The sequence below is a fragment of the Scleropages formosus genome, chromosome 10 (assembly GCF_900964775.1).
Source record: "Scleropages formosus chromosome 10, fSclFor1.1, whole genome shotgun sequence".
NCBI lineage: Eukaryota > Metazoa > Chordata > Actinopteri > Osteoglossiformes > Osteoglossidae > Scleropages > Scleropages formosus.
In genome coordinates this window covers 30,852,782-30,872,564 of record NC_041815.1, presented here as the reverse complement: position 1 = coordinate 30,872,564, position 19,783 = coordinate 30,852,782, and the positions used below count along the sequence as shown (strand labels likewise).

Sequence of the window (19,783 nt, the reverse complement as noted above, 5' to 3'; positions counted from 1 at the left end):
CCGGCCCAGGGCTCGCTTTGGAGGGGCGGGGCTTGGCTTGACGTCGAGCGCATGCTGGACGTCGTCCGCGTGGCCCTTCTCGCGTGAACTGGATCGAATGGAAGAATTAAATTAAATTAAATTAAATTAAATTAAATTAAATTAAAGTAGAATAAAATAAAATAAATTAAATTCCCTAACAGACTGACCGGTCATTTGACCACCGGGCTCATAAACTAAAGTCATTAAAAGTGCCTTTTTGAGTATCTGAGGCAGGAGACACACAGCCTGCGATCCATCCATGTTCATTTTTTTCTACGCCAGGCAGGCTTTGCCTTTGCCTTTGGCATGAATTCTTCTGCTCCTGTGACCCAAAGCAAAAGTGTTCCTTTGTACTGCACCAAACCTCTGTTTGTCTACTGCACTGTCTAATGCGGTGCTCTGTTAAGATAAAGCAGGTGTGCGCGCCATTGCTGTGCCTGTGGTGCTTTAACTGTTTCGTGTGTCCGGATGTTTCTGTGTCGCTGCCATTCCATTAGGCCTCCCTTCGCCTGTTTTGTGCCTCATTAATCCATAAAGTAATAAGAAGGGGATTCGCAGTACAGTATTTGCTGAAGTCCAGAACATGAGCAGTGTGGTAGAGGATTCGATCGATGGGCAACGCGCTACCTTCCCTCAGCGCATCTCGCAGTGGTACTCAGGGCAACAAGAAGAAAATTATCGCATCTCGGCGTATTTCAGTCTTTGAATATAAGGGCGTAATGACACCCATATGAATGGTCATATTTCATATTAAATCGGACGGAGCAATTAGTTCTGTTTTCTACAGTGCTAGCTGGGTCTCGTCGCGTTGATTTTGTGGGCTCTTAGGCGACATGTAGCTACAACATGTAAGCGTCACGTTGAAGAAAAGGTGGCGAATGCGTAATGTGAAGTATGAACTAGAAGAAAGCTTGCTGTTTCCTACAAGCATCTAGTGTCTTAGAGTCACACTTGTACAACGGTTATACGGCGCCCACAGGACAGTCTCCATCCACGGGGCGGGGGGGAGGGTGGTTGAGTTCAGCGAACATTTCATCCACTTCCAGTTACTCATTACACATTGGCCTAAAAACTGTGTAAAATGCTCTCAACACAGACGATTTGTGTGCGAGCGGGGGCACAGTCATGGTCAGTCAACGTAACCAGTGTCACATGGATTCACGATCCTGTGACGTGCCACACGGCCCGCGACCAAACCTGCATGAAGCCACGTGGTTCTTGACTAACTGGGACATGGAGGCAGAACTTTCACGAAATGTGCGTATTCAGTGACACACTCACACGGAGAAGAGATCCCCTCGCAAACACCCTCAAGATGGTGAAACTTAAGACAACAGGATGGGATGGGATGGGATAGGATAAGATAAGAAAATACTTTATTAATGAGACATGAAACAGCAAAACAACACAACAACAACCAAATTGAGTTATATAAGAGGAACACTTTTGAAGAGGAAGATGACATGGCAGAAGTTCAGTTTCGAGCTCAAAAAAGTGTGTGGCTGCTGTACCCCTAGGCAGCTACACTGTGCAGTACCAGAAAATCTGACACAAATAGGCTCAACAAGACTGAGTCCCGAGGGGAGCAGGTCAACGGGCCCTGCAAGCCACCAAGGTGTCACATCTCTTCGGCTCGATTTCGTCACCCTGTAACAAGGATGAGGGCTCTGATGTGACCAGCCTACTATTTATAGCCATGAAATATATACTGTATATTATTTGTTTATTCCCGGTGGTGCGTTTACAGAGCTCTCCAGACACTTCTTCCACTGCTAGTCAGGTAAGCACAGCAGAGAGAAAATTATTTAAATGAATGATAATTATGGCATGGACTGAATGGCCCTGGACAGCTCATTTGTGTTCTGTAAGGGGCCATTTAATGGATGTTACGAAGAGATTGGTAACAAACTGTTGGAGGAAATGATGCAAACTTTAAAATCACATATATTCAAACTCATACATGGGGACAGCTCATAGCAAAGTGGTTAGAGCTGTTACCCTTGGTCCCAGAAATTGTAGGTTTGAATCCTGCTGTAGTACTGTTACATATGGTACTTACCAGTATAATTAGCCAGCTGTATAAATGGGTAAATCATTGTGAGTTGTGTTGGAGAAAAACATCAGTTACATGGAAATATTTTATTTTGGAGATATAGGTTGGTTTGATTGAGTGTTCACAGAATTGTTCTGCAACCAGCCAGCAATGGTGCGTCTGCTATGAATGAACACACAGGGACACTGATAAATGTGCCCGATGAATTCACTGTCAGACAGGTATGTTGACCAAACACATTTGGTACCTGAAAATCATTGAGCAGTTATTTAGGAGGCAGCTGGTAAGAGCTGTTGCCTTTGGACCAAAGGTTGCAGGTTTGAACCCCACCTCAAGCTGTCATACCGTGAGAAAGGTACTTGCCCTAAATTGCTCAAGTGGAAAAAAAGAACCCAGCTGTATAAATACACAAATAATTGTAAGTAGCTTAACACTGTAAATTGCTTTTGAGAAAAGCACCAGATAGTTAAAATGTAGGGGTACTGTTCACAGATTAGCACTATCCTAAATTTAGTTATAATAATGCATGTATAAACTAAAATTAGGTAATATATCTAGAAAACTTGTCATGGTCCTTGGACTGCTGTTTTGTGCAAGGCTGAATAGCAATCTGGTAAGAACTGTGCATATTGTAATGGCAAGAAAACAATTGATACGGTGCATATATGAAATGTCTCAGAGCGCAGTTGTGATGTAACCCTGTTACAGGACTTGCTGCAGACCTCCTGGGACCAAGCCACTGCGGCCTTCTACTGTTCTTCTCATGTACACATGTTGTCCTTGTATCTCCATGTGACATGACTCCTCCTGATAGATCATCATGAAGATACCCCCAAACAGATTCTCTTCTTATTTATTCATTTATTTGACACCTTTGTACACAGGAGCTTAAATGCATTTCACACGCCAACACAGAGAAAAGAAGGCAGAAACCGCAGAGTGGGACAAAAGTCCTTCATGAAAGGGACAAACATCAGTGGCATCAATTTCTGGTCTGTCTGATTAATGAAGTGCGTGTCAGCTAAATACTACATAGTAATTACGGTACTTTGCGAGGGGGGGGTTAATTCCCAGCAAAGGCTCTTTATCTGTATGCACCAGGCCCTGGTGGCACCAACGTACTCACGCCGATCGCTCCACCAACTCTGCAGGCCAGATTTTGAAGAGGCGCGGGGACCACACACACCGTAGACTGTCCCTCTACTTGCTTGCGCTGCTCCAGCAGCAGCGGGGATGGACACTCGTCCTCCCGGTGTCCCTCAGGACCTCCCACTAGAGTGCTTGGTCACCTACGTGTGGGGAACCCGCGCTGATCACTGCGGTCACTGTCCCTGCTTCAGATACTTTACTAGAAGTCGGGAAACGTGGTCCCACACCCGGATCTTTGGCAAAAGGCCGAGAAGCAGCGGATGCCCGGGGGACCGGACGCTGCAGGTTCAGTAGCGCTCCGGCGGCACCCTCCGGTTAGGGTGGCTTCCGGCAACCGGGTGGTTCCCCTGCGTCCAGCGCTACCGGCACCGACGTCCCGGCCTCCCAGCATCATTTCTACCAGATGATGATGGCTCCGCCGTCCTCCGCCGCTGCGGACCGGCTTCGTCCCGCATGCCGGTCACCGGTTCTCCGCTTGCCGTCTTCAGCTAGTGCCCCAGACTGAGCCGAGCGTCTCGTACCTGACGACGTTACCGCACCTTGACCTTACCTTACGCCACTTCACTTGTGGCACCAACGCTACGTATGAGCGGAGGGCGGTGAACAAAGCAACCCGGCCGGGATGGTTTTCGTGAAGCAGTCAGTGTTAACAGGAACACAGGACAGCGGGGAGAGCAGCAGGTACACATATAATATTGTTTGAAACCCGAGGAGGCGCTTTGCTTTTCAGCCAATGGAGCGAGTGAAGTCTTGGCCCAAAAAGTGGCCTAGGCCCCTAAGCCGACTAACTAAGTCTAAGTCATAACGTCACCGCCGGGGACACAGACAGAGTCGAGCCTCTTGTCAAGTGCCTTAACACACTGACAGTGTGACACCGTTATTGCGACTTTGCGATTCAGTGCCCTGTTTTCCCCTCCTCCACACCATCTAGTCGCTGCTGCAGGCTCTTTCTTACCGGCGAGCGCGCGCGCACACACACCTCAACACCCGGCACGAGCGGCGCTGCGCGCGCAGCCGGTGGCGGAACTGCGTTTCGGCGCTTTCTGACACGTCAGCCAAAGCGGCCGGAAGGCTTTCACTGTGACACGCGCACCGGGGCGGAACCCAGTTCACGCGCTGTTGCAGCACGGAGCGCTTTCGCGGTGACGCGTTCGACGCGCACTGGACACGGCGGCTGACCGGCCGGTTGAGCGGCGGAACCGTTTTCGCGCGGCCCTGTCGCCACTTTCGCCTGTTTCAAATTATAGCTTCAAAGAGCAGCTGGCGGCGCTTTGAACGGGATGTCATCATCATCATCATCACCACACACACGCGGCGCGCTGCGCGGGCTGTGTCCGTCATGAGGCGTTTCGCCGGCGCACAAGGTTGGTACCACCGACCGTCCCCGCGCAGGCTTCCAAACGAGAAACTTCCCAAAACAAAAGAAGAGGTGATTTTATTATTTATATGCGAAGCGGGAGTCACTTTTCACCTTCCTCTGCTCTGCTCAGCGCCTCAACTAAAGATGATGTACATGTAGGAAAATGTGTCCCTACCGCATACTGAGTACCTGCACCTGCCTGGGCCGCGGGCGGGCGTCACGTGACCTGCTGTCCCCCCCCCCCCACACCACTTCCTGTTGGCCCCTTCTGTGTGTTCCAGGTTCCTTCAGAGCTCTCCTGGGTTGATGTCCCACTCGCCTCACACATGGATCTGCCGGAGTCCAGCACCGCTAAGAATGGCCGGCAGAGGAAGACCGTTGTCTCCTGGGAGATGAAGGACGGTGAGGGCAGCTACTCGTCCAGCTTGCCAATGGAGGACGAGGCGCTGCTGGGGCCCGGCCATGAGGATGACGAGGGACGCCCCAAGGGCCGCGGAGGCATCGGGACAGAACTGGGCAGCGTCTCCCTGCTGCTCTTCCTGTATGTCCTGCAGGGCATTCCCCTGGGCCTGGCGGGAAGCATTCCTCTGATCCTGCAGAGCAAAAACGTCAGTTACAAGGACCAGGCCTACTTCAGCTTCGTCTTCTGGCCCTTCAGCCTGAAGCTGCTGTGGGCCCCCCTGGTGGACGCGCTGTACTTTTCTCGATTTGGCCGAAGAAAGTCCTGGCTCGTCCCCACGCAGTACCTGCTGGGCTTGTTCATGCTGTGCCTGTCGGCGACGGTGGACTCGCTGCTGGAGAGCGACAGGGGGCCGGACGTCATGACCCTGACGGCCGTCTTCTTCATGCTCGCCTTCCTGGCCGCCACTCAGGACATTGCGGTGGACGGCTGGGCACTGACCATGCTCTCGCGGGACAACGTAGGCTATGCCTCCACCTGCAACTCAGTGGGCCAGACGGCCGGCTACTTCCTGGGCAACGTGCTTTTCCTGGCTCTGGAATCAGCTGACTTCTGCAACAGCTACCTGAGGTTTGAACCCAAGGCCACCGGCATCGTCACCCTCTCCGGTAGGTTGGGCAGTCTGACGGCTTCTGTGGTACCATGAAGTGTGAATTGGGGTAAACCTGGTGTCTGCGTGGTTTTCATAACTATTGACCAGTTAAATGCCGATGGTACCAAGTGGGTCGCCCTTTGTTTCCTGTCCTGCTGTTAGACTTCCTGTTTTTCTGGGGGGTCGTGTTCCTGGTGTCAACCACCCTAGTGGCCATCTTTAAGAAGGAGAACCCCAGGCAGCAACAGCATAAGAAGAAGAAGAAGAAGATGATGATGATGCCCCTGGATGAGTCCCAGGGGGTCATGGAGACCTACAAGCTGCTCATATCCATCATCAAGATGCCTGCAGTCTTTACCTTCTGCATCCTGCTGCTCACCGCGAAGGTACATGTGGGATTTGAACCCAGCATGTTACGGAGTCACTGAACAGTCGTATTTTGTTTGACTCCTTGTTTGTCGCCTTTTAAACACGTGGAGCTGCTTGCTGTGAGAAGGGTTTCATGTGTCCCACTGTGGTACAGTGTGTGTGATAGTGACCCCCTTCCTCCTCCGTCTGCACCTGCTCCAGGTGGGCTTCTCGGCCGCAGATGCGGTAACGGGACTGAAGCTGGTTGAGGAGGGCGTACCCAAGGAGAAGCTGGCACTGCTGGCTGTGCCCATGGTGCCCCTGCAGATCCTGCTGCCTCTACTCATCAGCAAGTACACGGCAGGGCCCCGACCCCTGGATGTGTACTACAAGGCGTTCCCCTGCAGGTACGTACACACACGCACTCTATACAATCCCATTAGCTTTCTTCCGCTGTGCTTGGTCTTCCTGTGATCTGTGTTTTTGTCAGTGACCCCCGCACTCTCCTGGCTCTTGTTGAACGCAGGCTCCTCATTGGCCTGGGCTATGCTGTGCTGGTGTGGTGGACCCCCAGTGTTAGGCAGGAGAAGGACTTCCCCCTCTACTACTATGCCGTGGTCCTGTTCAGCTACGCTGTGCACCAGGTGGGCCTTCTGGTCACACTTCCATTCTTTTTATTCTAGCAGAGACGTGGAGACTTCCTTTGGATTAGTGCTGTTTCAGAGTGGCTGCTTTTTTCCTGACGCGCCGCCTCTGTCGTTCCTGACTGCTCCAACAGGTGGCGCTCTACAGCATGTACGTTGCCTCGATGGCCTTTAACGCCAAGGTCAGTGACCCTGTGATCGGAGGCACCTACATGACGCTCCTGAACACCGTCACGAACCTGGGCGGGAACTGGCCGTCGACACTCGCGCTCTGGCTTGTGGACCCGCTCACGCTGAAGGAGTGCCGGGGGGCGGCGGCAGCGCAGAGCTGCGGCTCCCCGGAAGCGGCCGAGGTGAGTTCCCACCTGCACCACCCGCTTCGTGTGCGCAACTGTCCTGCCAGCGTGTGCCAGCGCTCATGTGTTTGCTCGTGTTTGCGGTGTCACTGAAGCATCCTGCCCTGTGTCCCCAGCTGTGTTCCCGCATGGGGGGCACCTGCGTCACCTCGCTGGACGGCTACTACGTGGAGTCACTTGTGTGTGTGCTCATTGGCTTCAGCTGGTGGTTCCTCCTGGGGAAGCGCCTGAAGAGCCTGCAGGACGAGACTCCTTCGGCCTGGCAGTGCCGGACGCACAAGTGACGGCCTTACCGCGGTGCTCCCGGCCTTACTGTGGTGCGCTCCACCTCCCGCTCACTGTGAACGGTGTGCTCCTCACGCCTTCCGCTGGTCGCTCTCGTCTCGTATCTCCTGCTCCTCCGTTGCTCCCGTCTCTTTGCTGCACGAACCACGCAGGCTGAAGTGGACGTCTGGGACGAGACTCATCAAGTCCTTCTCTCACATCACCTCAACAAATGGATCGATTGATTGGAACTTTTTGCACCATCTGCTGAATACAAAATGCATTTGGCTGTAAATCTGGTGCAGTTATAAATGGTTACTTGATGCAGAAAACACAAAATTGTGTTAAAAGGAAGTTTCTCTGTACTTTTTTGTGTTCCAAGTGTTGAACTTAGTTTGGGGGGAAGGAAAAGAAAACGTGTGGATCGGTTGCTTATGGAGGTAATTGTAACTGATAAATATTTTTTTAAAAGGCGTTTAAAGGCGGCATTCTGTGAAAATGAGTGTTACCCACAGACGAGGGCATGCTGCAGAAAGGGGGATGGCCGAGGAGGCAGGTGAGCCGAGGTGCAAATTTACATCTCCTCTGTATGCTGTACATTGTTGTGTATAAAGGTCATGGTTGCGTGACTACTGCTGTTTTATTTTAACTTTGCGTTAATCATTCATTGTCTTTTGTGTTGCCTGCCTTGTGGATGTTTTACGAGCAGCAACCTCCCTGCTCTTTTTCCACTTGTTTTCCCTCCACCACCGTATGAAGGTGGGATGGTTGGACATTTTAGACATATTCTGTAAACAGAAGTCTCTCAAGTGCGTTTCTGTACATCGTATATAAGGTGGTGCTACTGCGGTTGTGCAAATTCAGTTTGACGGAGCTTAATTGGAACCAAAATATCGACAATGTATCTGTTTCTGATTTGCCAAATCCCAACCACAGGAGTATCACCATATTGAAGCTCAGTGGACATTAGTTATGGTTTTTATTTAATTTTTTCCTGATTGATGTAAATCATTCTTTGACGTCTTTTGATTTTTCATAAAGTGAAGTGACCTGTCTATTACATGATGTAACGTGGTGTCCACTGTGAGACCTCACATATGTCAAGTGCTCTTTATTTGAGCTCTCCTCACATGTGACGAAGGTAAAATGACTGTAGGGTTTGTCAGAGTTGAGACAAGCTCAGTTTTCCTCGTTTCATCCACTAAAATCTCTGTGTGCCCCTGTCTTAGCCTGGGGAGGTGGGACTCAGTAAAATAGCTTTTTATTCTCTTTTTCATGAAAGTGCTCTTCCACTGCACATGGATACCATCTAATGAGAAGATGGTTAACTGTCCCAGAGGCTCTGGCCTGAAGTCCTCTCACCACATTCTTGACCTCTTGATTTCCAGGATCATGCCTGTGTTAGCGATGCGTTACATATTAACTGGGAAGGGGTGTCACCAGCTGATCGAGTTTCTGCCGTTTCTGATTGGTTGTCTATTGGTTGTCTTGTGCTTACACCTGGGGGGGGTCAGCCCTCATCTGGTTTTATACCAGTGCATAAAAATGCTCTTCTGTTCATCCCGAACACACAGGTTACAGGATGAATATCGTATGTGATTTGTATATATATGCTAAACTGTAAACGGTTCCATGGGACTTTTTTATGGGTGACCAAGATTAAATATTTTAAAGCTTTATTACATATCATATATAATAAAAATATTCAACATTCCTTTCTTGTATCTTCTTGTGTAGTGTGCTACGCATTTTCACATCTGAATGAGCTCAGTGCCAAGGTGTCTTTTTGGCTGTAACAGTGAATTCAGCCGTAACGAGCAGAGCCATTTTTATGCCATTGTCTGCTTCCATGTTATTTCATTCACTGGTTTTATAATGAGGGGTTTAATGTGAAGTGGTAAGCTAGCATCTTATGCTACGTTTTTGCTTATTTTTTTTAATAATCTCTTAATTTTTATCTGTTTTATAAAATCTGACTGGCAGAGCACACATAACCTGCGGTTACCTGCCAGACCAATAGAGGAAAGAATAGCCCAAGAGGAGTGTGACACCACCTTCATCCAACTCGCGTCCCCATTTTTTACAGCTTGTGCCCGACGTTTACAACACAGAAGTAAGAAGAGGTTTAACGTTACCATGGTGTTCAAATCTGAGATCATAAAATAAATTTTTTCAGCAGTTTTAGTTTTTTTTTTTTTTTTTTACATTAGTTCAGAATTAATTTTAAAATGCTGTACAGATTTTAAATGTAGCTATATCTGAGGTAAAGGGTGCGATGGCGCAGTGGGTTGGACTGGGTACTGCTCTCCAGTGGGTCTGGGGTTCGAGTCCTACTTGGGGTGCCTTGTGACGGACTGGTGTCCTGTCCTGTCCTCTCCGTGTCCCCTCCTTCTCCAGCCTCGCGTCCTGTGTTGCCGGGTTAGGCTCCGGCTCCCTGTAACCCCGTATGGGACAAGCGGGGTGTGTGTGTGTGTGTGTGTGTGTGTGTGTGGATGGGGCCTGCTCCCATGATGGACTGGCATCCTGTCCTGGGTGTGTCCCCTCCAGCCTTGTGCCCTGTGTTGCTGGGTTAGGCTCCAGTTTGCTGCGACCCTGCTCTGGACAAGCGGTTGTAGACATTGTGTGTGTGTGTGTGTGTGTGTGTGTGTGTGTGTGTGTGTGTGTGTGTATCAGGTTTATCCCACAAGTCAACTTCAGAATTATTATGCTAGTGGTCACATCTGTGTTTGTAATTGGAGCGGTGCATAGCTCAGAAAAGCACTTTCTTTCCCCTGTTTATAAAAGAAAGTAAACATTACACTACATTATACTTTTCTAATTTCTAAAAACCCCAAAGCTGCGAGAATTGCTTCTGTCGACATCTTAGTCTATTTGTGATTAATAAATTTCTATTTTTCTTTTTATTTACTTATATATTTTCTCCCTCTTAAATTTGCTATGGCATTGTTTGGTGCTATTTTTGTTAATAATAAAAAATGAAAGAACAAAACAAAAGCAGGAAGAGAGCTGTATCCTATTGGAAATGTGACGCAGAGCTGCTATGAAAACGGAATCGCGGAACCGGAAGAATAAGATTGTCCCTCGTGACGCGCGATACTGGATGGGCGGAGTCTCGCTTGTAGTTCAGTTCCGTTCCGTTCCGTTCCGCCCCCCGATGTTTAGACAAGATGGCGGAACGCGTTAGCGCGGCATCTGTGGGGCGCAGTGAGTCGGTGGGGGTCGGAAAGACCTCGGAAAAACAGGAGGCCAATTTTAATATCGTTCAGATCACATCTGAGGTCGTAGAAGATCATCTCACGTTAGTGCGGGTACGAGTGGAGCGGCACGCAGGACGCCTGGTGTTTGTTTGACGCGTGTGGAGGCACTCTGAATATATTTATATGCTGTATTTCACTCATTATCCTAATAAGTGCTTCACAATGTCCAAATTTCACAGCCCATCGCAGTAGTGAAGTCCACTTAACGCTGGTGGGTGAATCATCATGTACACTGACTGACCTGCTGTGTCTAGTCGAATAATCAGGTGTGAAATGATCCAAGACACATTTTTTCCTTTTTTTTTCTTTTTTATAAACTTACTTTGACTCCGCATTTCCTTCACTCCTGTTGTGTCAAATTTGCTGGGGAACGAGTGGCCTGCGTTTCAGCGTGGAGTCGACGTCGAGCGGGGCAGAGAACCCAAAGAGAATAGGAGTGTGTGACCGCCTCGCTTCAACTCGCTTCCACAGTGTTGTTTACAGCTCCTCTGTGCTGCTGCTGAGTGTCTGTGATCACGTGATCAACGGCGAGACGAGGAACGGTGCACGACTTCGCGGGGGGTCGATCGTCATGACGGTCAGCAGGAGTTTGGGGACACAACATGCTTCAGTCCTTTTAGTTTATCTCACAAAGTATTTTTTAAATTTTCATAAAGCGTGTGAGTGTCACGGAGTGAGTGTGTTTCACCGATGCGTGGATGGGTAAGTAGTGTATCTATCTAGCAGCGTAAGTCACCTTGGCGAATAAGGTGTGACACGTGTGTGGGCTGGTAACATTAACATAGTATCCATTGGAAGTCGCTTTGGACATAGCATCCACACTTTCTACAGCATATAAATGAGGGACATCAGTGTTATTTGTCCTTTTTCCCCCAGGTACTTCGTTGTGAAAGTGACTGGAGTGACGAGCAAAATAATTGACAAAGCTTGCATGGGGGGCTTGCGGTCCCACTTGTGTTTGTGCCTGGAGGAACTGGTGAATATTTACTGTCGAGATGGTTGCTCTTTTAATGACGTTTCATCTGAACAGTTTCATTTTTCTTCCTCAGAACCTCAGCGTAGCTCTTGCCGCAGCCGGGGTGATCGTACTGGCGCGGAGTGTCAGACTGGTGCGTACTTCTCTTTCTCGTGTAATAGCAGCACGCAAAGTGTGTGAGGTGCGTGTGGCCGCACATATATAGTGCTGCACGCTGCTGAAGGCTTTAATAATCAATGACCTCGTCGTTTATTGAATAGTGAGCCCTCAGTCCTGTCCTCCATAAATGCGGCCCCTGGGCCAGATGACGATGACCACGATGGCACACGCTCCCCACTTTTTATTCATTTAGGAGACAGATGGCAGGTTGTGGGAATCTCAGAACCTCGACCCACCGCCCCCTGTTTTGCATAATTATGTATCACATGCCATTAATTTACATTTCCACCAATCCCTCAAGTCACTCTCTAATTTACATGTATTCGCGTGGCTGACGGAGGACTCGAATCGGGGTCCTTCAGTGGCAGGTGGCAGCTCTAACCACGGTGCCCCCTGCTGTACTGTTGACTTGACGAGTCTTTAGAAGACCGGCGACAGCCTGTTCTTTCTCCCTGTAGATGACCAAGTTTGGCGCCGCCTCAGAGATCCCGGCATGGTTCGTGGAGAAGAATGTGAGGCTCCGAGGTTGTGTGCGCAGGGTCACGGAGACGGGCCTGCAGGTGGAACACGTCCCCATACGAGTCCCGCTGCTTTCGCCCCTGCTGGGGAAACGTAGGCCACCTTACACCTGTTTGCCCTTTGACCTTCCGTCCCTTGGAGAATCACAAAACGGCGCATGTCCTGGACCCCCCTTCCCCCCCAACACTATTGAGACCCTCATCCTGTCACGGAGCAGCTCTGAACATTTAATCACAGTTTGTCAGTTGTGCACTATGGTGTCTGTCCAGTGAGTGAGTCCCACTTTTTTGAAGACACACTGAAGACATTAATTGGACCTTGAAACTGTGCAGGGGAACTCCCCTGCCCTCCCCTCCCCTCCCCTCCCCAAAATTAGAGTTGCATTTTTGATGCATTTTTCTTTATCGATTAAATTGTGCACCCAGCCAAGACGAGTAGTGTTGGGTCGTATCCTTAAAAATAAATGGAAATTGAATCATTAAAACATTTTCTGCGGATAGGGTTTCTGAAATCCCTTTGTGTTTGAAAACATAGAAAAGCCTGTTAGTTGAACAAAACCCATTGCTCGTTACTTTCTGAAGGAGCATCTGATGAAACGGAAACAAGGGTTACTGTCTGGAGCTTTTTAACATGTGCTTTGTCCGGTCCCACACAGCACAGGCATACAGCAAGAAAAATTGATACAAATCGTACCGTCCCTTCACCCTGAATATGGGTTATCATTTGTTCTTCAGACTCTTGAGATGGTCATAAGGGACACAGCTGTTTCTGAGTCTTTATGTTGTGGTCCAGAAGGCCAGGATTGGAACATGTGATTGCCTGGGTGGGAAGGGTCTGCATTGGTCTTTCCTGCACTCTTTCTGGTGCTGTAACCGAATTAAGCGTCAATGAATTATTATACTTTTGGGTACTTGTTCATGCGGTACTGTTGTGGTACTCTTGTTTTCCTCAGGCCACGTGGACGGCTTACTTGATGTGCGTCTGGCTGGAGTGGACGTCGCAGAGGAGGGCCGGGCGTGGCTGCGGCAGAACCTGATGGCCACAGATATGGTGTGGTTGCGACTCATTCGACGGGAGGCTGACACCGTGGACTGCCTGGTGTCCGTGAGCAGGGTGAGCAGGGAAAGGCGGACGAGGGCTGGGTGGGTGCCTTTGAACCACGGCTGTTAAATCTCACGGGCAGGTATCACTCTGCCTTCCCACTCCCTCCAGAACATGTTGTTGAACACGTGTGTCAATGAGGAGCTCCTGCGCCTCGGCTTGGGGAAGACCGTTCCCATTACGGGCCTACACTACCGCTCCCGCCTCTACTGGGGGCTCCACAAGCGGCTCCTGAGGGCCGAGGCGCAAGCCGAGAGGCGGGGAAGGGGCCTGTGGAAGCGGCAGAGCGTGTGGACCAGAATGATGGAGGCCACAAGCCGCACTGCGGTAGCGAGACTCTTCAGAAAGCTGCTGAGACGGCCATAAGAGTCAAAGGTCAACGAGGAGAACTGTGCTGCTGGTTTGCTTTGGAGAGTCGGGGCTTCACTAATAAACTCCGTTTCCATCCCATTTGCACTTGGAGCCAAGATTCCATTGTCTCTGTGTACAAACTTGTGCTTTATTGTTATTATTATTTATTCTTTTATCTGTTGCTGCTCTTCAAATTGACTAACATTTCTTACTGTATTTGTTCAGGGTTTATAACTCAAGGGTTTTGCAGCAGGAGAAGGATTTTGATCTCAGGTCCTTGGATTGCAAGGTTCCTCTGAGCACTACGCCACCTGCTGCCCCTCCTTACCGGGTGTAATAAATGTTGTCTTTTTAAATTGGGGAGTCATTGAGTCGCTTTTTCTCTGACCTTTGCAAACGAAGATGAGGTGCAGTGAGCAATGTCCGTCCACAAGCTGTGTCTTCATAAGTGACGCACCGAGGTGGTTTCCACTCCCCAGCGCTCATTCACCTCCGAGTTGCCCCACGGCCTTCTGTTCAGGGGGCTACATTGTTATGGTAATGAGACAGAGGAGGTTCACTAGTCCCCCCCTACTGAGGGGGCTATGTTGTCATAGCAACACAGAATCAAAAGGACAAAGCACAGTACAACGGTGAAACATGAGAACCCTCTCAGAGGCCTGACACCTCAGAAAGGACAGCTCTAAGGGCGCGGGGTACTTGAAGACACAAATGAAGTAGAGGGTAGGAACAGGAAACGACACAAGCACACTGGCAGTAGCACACTGACGCTCCTGTGCTGGTCAGGCAGTGTCTCTCGGTCTTCGAAGGCTGTGAAATGAAACTCTAGAGACGTCAGTGATTCTTTACAGGAGAAACTTCCTGAAGATGGTCTTTTGGATGCAATACACTGTAGAAAGACACCACTTTGCTGAGTGTGACGTGTGGCCCACGGAAACGCAGCGGTCAGTGAGCCAGCAGGTGTGGCTGCAGGGGCCGGAGCGTCCAGCGCCTCTCGCTCCCCATTGGATGTCCTTTCAACTGGAAAGTAAACGAGACGGTGCTCAGAGACGCGGCAGACTTCGGACCGAGGGAGTGTGGAGGGCCGTTGGAGGCAGGACAGTGCGGGAGGGAAAGCGTGGAACCCGGAGCTAGGGGAGGAGCGGGCAGTGTGTGTGTTCGTGTGTGTGTGTCGGTCCCACTGTGTGAGAGGGCAATCGAGACGTGATGTGCTGTAAATGGAACACATTAACACCCCAAGAATGGAAAGTGCATTTTATTTTACACTCGATAAATATTTGTTTGTGTAAAACTGTTATATATGTATAACTATTAATTTCATTCATTACTTAGTTAGTCATTATTTACTTGTTTCAGATTCTCAACGGGAAATTTTATTTAAGCAATTTCCATTTTATACCACCTGTAATGAAAATTAAAGCAAAATAACACAATCTTCCACTACAATGTTAAGCAGGGGTAGCTCAGTGGTTTGAGCTGCTGCCTCTACACCCCCAGGTCACAGGTTTAAATCCCACCTTGAGCTGCAGTATTCCTCATCATGGTACTTATGCTAAAATTACCCAGCAGTAAAAATAGGTAAATAACAGTAGAATAGCTTAACATTGTAAGTCACCTTAAAGAAAAGCATCAGTTAGATGAATAAATGTGAACAACAACCTTTTCACACAATTTGACTGATGACAGTTTTAAGAGCAGTTTTTTGCTCTTCCATTCACCTGGACGGCGATTCTGATCAGATGGGTGCGTGAGACCTTCGGAGACCTTCGGAGACCTTCTCCCGTTAGTACAGTGCTGAACTCTGCAGAAAAGTCCACTTTCAGAGATCCACTCCAGCTTTTCCTGCAGCCTTGGCTCACGGCCTTTGAATGAGATGTGATCCAGTGGCGACAGGGACTCGATCCAAGTGAGCGGCCACAAGTCGGAAATCTGAGCGAAGGAAATCTTCGTCTGTCTTCTCCATCTTCACCTGCGCACATGAGGGTCGAAGGAGGGATTTCCGGAAGGGAGGGATAATCTGGACGAGATCGGAGCAGCAAGTGGAGACTCAAGTCAGTGGAACCTCTTTGTGTTTCCCTGGAGCTGCGGCCGTCCAACGGCAGCAGGACAGCAGGGTCCCGTTGACTCTGGACGCGGAGCTTCAGGTGAGACCAGGACCTGCGCACCTGTGCGGTGCAGTGCTCATGCTGCAGCCCCGTCACCCTCACTCACTCACTTTCAGTAACGTGAACATTTCATAGCGCTCTTCTCTGGACTTTTCCTTCGGCGCAGGGCGTCATTTACACTTATTTACCTTGTTTCCTAACATTCACTTTATTGCTACACCAGTTTTTTCCTGTCCTTGGGCTTTTCGTCTGCTTTTCGCAAAATGCATGTCTTCCTTCGCTGGTCTCAAGGCCATAACCGATTGTCTGTGATGTGGAGCAATGGGTCTGGACCATCCCAGGTGCCGGGGGGTGTATGTCCAGTTTAGGGTCGGTGTCCTCAGGGATGCAGGGCTCACAGCAATCAGGCATCAGGGGTGACGGCGCCCCCTCCCAAAAGACACATCAATATGCGAGTACCCTGGGATGCCCTACAGACCCCACTGGGGGGCACTGATCATGTGACCACATGTTCCTGAGCCATCGCAGGCCGTAAACCCAGCCAGGTGTTTCTATTTCCTGGAGTCTAAGAAGACGTAACCAGGAGTTCCTGGAAGTCCTTGGTCCATCGCTCCTTCCTCTCCGGAGTCACATGGTCTCACACCGATGGTTTCAGTTCTTCCAGCCTTTGTGGGAAAGTTTGTTTCCCACCATGAAGAGGGTCAACTCTCCTCTGTGGAGACACATGTGAGCCCAAGGAGCTCAAGGAACCCATCCTGTGACCGTCCCGACACCTCCATGGCGGAACCGTACTCATGCACACCTTGTGTGGTCCAATGCTCGTGTCTCTCTGGACCTGGGGGCAGGTTCTCCTTTACCGCGGTGAAGGCACTCAGTCGATGTGCCGTGAAAATGGAAGAAGAACTTCTACGGAGTGTCTCGGTTTGCCGCGGCGCTGGAAACGGCACACTTCGATGAATCATTGACCTCTAGTCTCGGGTGTCGGACTGAACCGCAGTGGGTGTCTGCGCTCACTTTCCGTAAGAAAATGCTGCGTTCCTCTTCCTCAGCGTGTCACTCAGTGGCACACTTACTGTATTCTGCCATTTATCATCTTCAGTTTGGGCAAACTGCTTGTAAACATTCAGCAGGGATGCTTGGGCAGCTATACACTGTGTGGTGCTGCTGCTCCTGCCCAAAACTGCAGGAAGCACTTTTTTGAGCCATATTTAGACATTGGGCGGCACAGCAGGTAGCGCTGGTGCCACATACCATGGCTTCTGGTGCTCTGGTTTCCTCCCATAGTCCAGAGACATGTGTTTCAGGTGGATTGGTAACCCTAAATTTCCCCGTGTGTGTGTGTGTGTGTGTGAGAGATTGCACGCTCGGTGGCAGTCCTGAGGAATTATTCAGTGTGCGCTACATGCAGAGTGAATCTATTATTTACCGCAGCTCCAGAGTGCCGTGCCAGTCGTCCTCACGTGTGTCTCCTGAAATGTGTTCTTCTTCGCCCGTCTCCTGTGCCCTCGCACAGCAGGAGGCTCCACACACTCCGCAACACTCACACCTCACATAACCCCATGAGATGGTGCTCTGAACTCGTGGAGCCGCCTTGTTCTCATGCCGTTCCAACCTGCGTGTGCCGCTTCCCCTGCATCGTGTTCAGAGTTATTTGGAGTGTAAACATGGTACATAATCCTGTCAATTCGGTGCAGGGACCTACTGAACGCTCCCTGCTGGTACGCCTGGTGTCGGTGGTGGTGTAACAGCTGTTTGCTCTGGGCTCTCGCATGGGGGTCCTCATGTAGCTGTTCCCATGAGCCACCATCTGTCTGCTCTGTGGACCTTCTCAGCTTATCAGTGCGAGGACGTTTAGAGGGTAAAACTGTGGAAGTGCCCCCGAGCAACACAACACCTCTCTTAAGACTGGCGTGGACCCCCTGCTGATACAGCGGTGACCCTGTGTCGGCCCACTGTTCCCTGCGCTCTGGTGGGGTTCGCAGGCGCTGTTGCCGTGATGGACTTGACGAGTGAAGATGTTTCCACTCATAGTTCCACTGTGGACAGACCGGACAGTGCCGTTCACACGCGCTCAACGTTCCAAAGCCCCTCCCACCGAGGATGGGCTCCGCGTGCGGACCGGCGACCAACGGCGTCTGAGAGACTCCCGGTCGTCTGCTGCGCTCTGCTCACCCTCCTATCGAGAGCTTCGTGGAAGGCTGAGCCAGCAGGTCACGTTCAGTCTGTCTCTCTCGGTGTGTCCAGCGCAGTGTTGGACGCCGGCACTCGTCATGCGTTTTTCACTGAAATGGCTCATTTATTGGCGCAGAAATGTCAGGTATCACATTGTGAGCAAGGTGCAGCTCTCTACGTTCATCCTTAGTGTGTGTGTGTGTGTGTGGGTTTCCCATCCATCCATCTCTATGCTCCCTGTTCAGATGACCACCCTAGAGCCGACTGGGGTCCTGCTGTGCCCTCTCTCCTTTCTACTCCAAGCTCATCTGTGTGTAATGACTGTTCCCCATCTGTACATTTATATTTGCTCAAATTCTTCTGATCCTTCTGTCTCAAGTGACGTACAGTGATTGTTAACTGTACTTGTGTCACACCTCTATTCAAGGTGACTTACAGTGTTTGATACACTATGGTAAAGCACCTACAGTCATTCATGCTCCTCTATGTGGGGTAGCGGGTGGCACCTTCGGACCCAAAGGTTGTAGGTTTGAATCTCCCATAGCACTTTAGTACTCTTGAACAAAATACTTACCCTCAATGGCTCCAGTAAAGTTACCCAGCTGTATAAACAGGTAAATAATTGTAAGTTGGGGGGGGGCGGTGGCGCAGTGGGTTGGACCACAGTCCTGCTCTCCGGTGGGTCTGGGGTTCGAGTCCCGCTTGGGGTGCCTTGCGACGGACTGGCGTCCCGTCCTGGGTGTGTCCCCTCCCCCTCCAGCCTTACGCTCTGAGTTGCCGGGTTAGGCTCTGGTTCCCCGTGACCCCGTATGGGACAAGCGGTTCTGAAAATGTATGTATAATTGTAAGTTGTTTTGGGAACAAACACTAATCAGTTAACTGTGTACAGCACAGCAGTGTAACACACACAATTTAGAGTTACCAATCCATCTTTAGACAGTGGGAGGAAACCAGAGCACCCAGAATAAACCCATGTGAGCATTAACTGGGCAGGGATTGAACCCATAACAAGTTGTCCAGCCCAGGTACCGTGAGACACCCACACCACCAGAGTACCACTGTGCCACCTGCCTATGGGTTCGAATCTCTAAGTATCTACATTCCGGAAGCTGGCAGCCTGATTGGATGCGGCAGAGTTTTGCCTTGCAGGTTGTTTGCCAGACGCTGAAGGGGGGGGTCTTCTGCAGTGGACTCTGCTCTGGTGTCTCCTGTAGCACTCCTGCGTTGCCTCATTTCTGGTGTGCAGTTCTAACAGTTACAGCGTTTAACTGCTAGCGAGGCAGAAAAGCAGCAGTGGAGGCTCTGATGTGTGGAGTGTGCCGGGGCTCCTTCGGAGCGACGCCCCCTACTGGCGCGGAGCGAGTCACACCGGAGGAGCTAAGCAGCAGTGCTGTGAATAAGAGCTCAAAAAAGTAGAATGGAAGGAAGGTACCGGTGTCTGAAAAAGAGTAACGAAGCAGAGTACAATCAGGGTAAAAGAATCTTCAGTCGTCTCAGAGGAAGAATTTACAGTTCATGGCTGAACTCTGAGTGAACATTACAGACATTAACGGGATGGTTTATAGTTATTTTTTAATGAGGTTCTGTGTGTGTGTGTGTGTGTCTGTGTGTGTTTGCTGCTGAGTCCAAATGCCTCCGTTTGCCCGTGGCACCATTAGCGCCGTCTTATGCACGGAGTGATCTGTGGAGGTCACACCAGCCTGGGGGCAAGCCGCCACCCCCCCGCGTCCACCCCCACCTCATCATGGCAAGCGGGGCCACAGCTGTCGCTCTCTATCAGGGACGTCCATGTGAGCTCTGGGCTCGAGGCGCCTCTCAGCTCTCCGTCAGGGTTCGAGTATAGGACAGCCAGATGTCCGGGTGTTCGCTTCCTACCCTCTTCTCTGTCCACGCTCC

At 50.3% G+C, this 19,783-nt stretch overlaps 2 protein-coding genes across 5 annotated transcripts; both read left to right on the top strand.

The window, feature by feature from the left end:
* Positions 1-3,858: 3,858 nt before the first annotated feature.
* On the top strand, positions 3,859-8,307 carry slc33a1 (solute carrier family 33 member 1). 2 transcript variants are annotated; one of them, XM_018736112.2, is made up of 7 exons: positions 3,859-4,587; positions 4,865-5,651; positions 5,846-6,021; positions 6,206-6,390; positions 6,510-6,627; positions 6,762-6,980; positions 7,100-7,483. In XM_018736112.2, the coding sequence occupies exons 2-7, from the start codon at positions 4,910-4,912 to the stop codon at positions 7,265-7,267; spliced, it is 1,608 nt and encodes a 535-aa protein (XP_018591628.2). In that variant the 5' UTR covers positions 3,859-4,587; positions 4,865-4,909; the 3' UTR covers positions 7,268-7,483. The 2 variants fall into 2 exon arrangements, with proteins under 2 accessions (XP_018591628.2, XP_018591627.2); XM_018736111.2 differs by having other exon boundaries at positions 3,860-4,587; positions 5,798-6,021; positions 7,100-8,307.
* A 2,082-nt stretch (positions 8,308-10,389) lies between these two features.
* Positions 10,390-13,938, top strand: c18h3orf33 (c18h3orf33 homolog (H. sapiens)). Of its 3 annotated transcripts, XM_029255272.1 has the most exons (6): positions 10,507-10,555; positions 10,684-11,206; positions 11,554-11,613; positions 12,098-12,251; positions 13,111-13,271; positions 13,371-13,938. In XM_029255272.1, the coding sequence occupies exons 2-6, from the start codon at positions 11,195-11,197 to the stop codon at positions 13,623-13,625; spliced, it is 642 nt and encodes a 213-aa protein (XP_029111105.1). In that variant the 5' UTR covers positions 10,507-10,555; positions 10,684-11,194; the 3' UTR covers positions 13,626-13,938. The 3 variants fall into 3 exon arrangements, with proteins under 3 accessions (XP_018591634.1, XP_018591636.1, XP_029111105.1); XM_018736118.1 differs by lacking the exon at positions 10,684-11,206 and having other exon boundaries at positions 10,390-10,555; XM_018736120.2 differs by having other exon boundaries at positions 10,473-11,081.
* Positions 13,939-19,783: the final 5,845 nt, after the last annotated feature.

Bases quoted from the DNA above. Each gene is read 5' to 3' on its own strand.
- slc33a1 (XM_018736111.2), top strand. From the start codon at position 4,910: ATGGATCTGCCGGAGTCCAGCACCGCTAAGAATGGCCGGCAGAGGAAG. The intron at 6,022-6,205 runs GTACATGTGGGA...CACCTGCTCCAG, and splicing joins TCCTGCTGCTCACCGCGAAG to GTGGGCTTCTCGGCCGCAGA. The intron at 6,391-6,509 runs GTACGTACACAC...TGTTGAACGCAG, and splicing joins TACAAGGCGTTCCCCTGCAG to GCTCCTCATTGGCCTGGGCT.
- c18h3orf33 (XM_018736118.1), top strand. From the start codon at position 10,415: ATGGCGGAACGCGTTAGCGCGGCATCTGTGGGGCGCAGTGAGTCGGTG. The intron at 11,614-12,097 runs GTGCGTACTTCT...TTCTCCCTGTAG, and splicing joins TGGCGCGGAGTGTCAGACTG to ATGACCAAGTTTGGCGCCGC. The intron at 13,272-13,370 runs GTGAGCAGGGAA...CACTCCCTCCAG, and splicing joins GCCTGGTGTCCGTGAGCAGG to AACATGTTGTTGAACACGTG.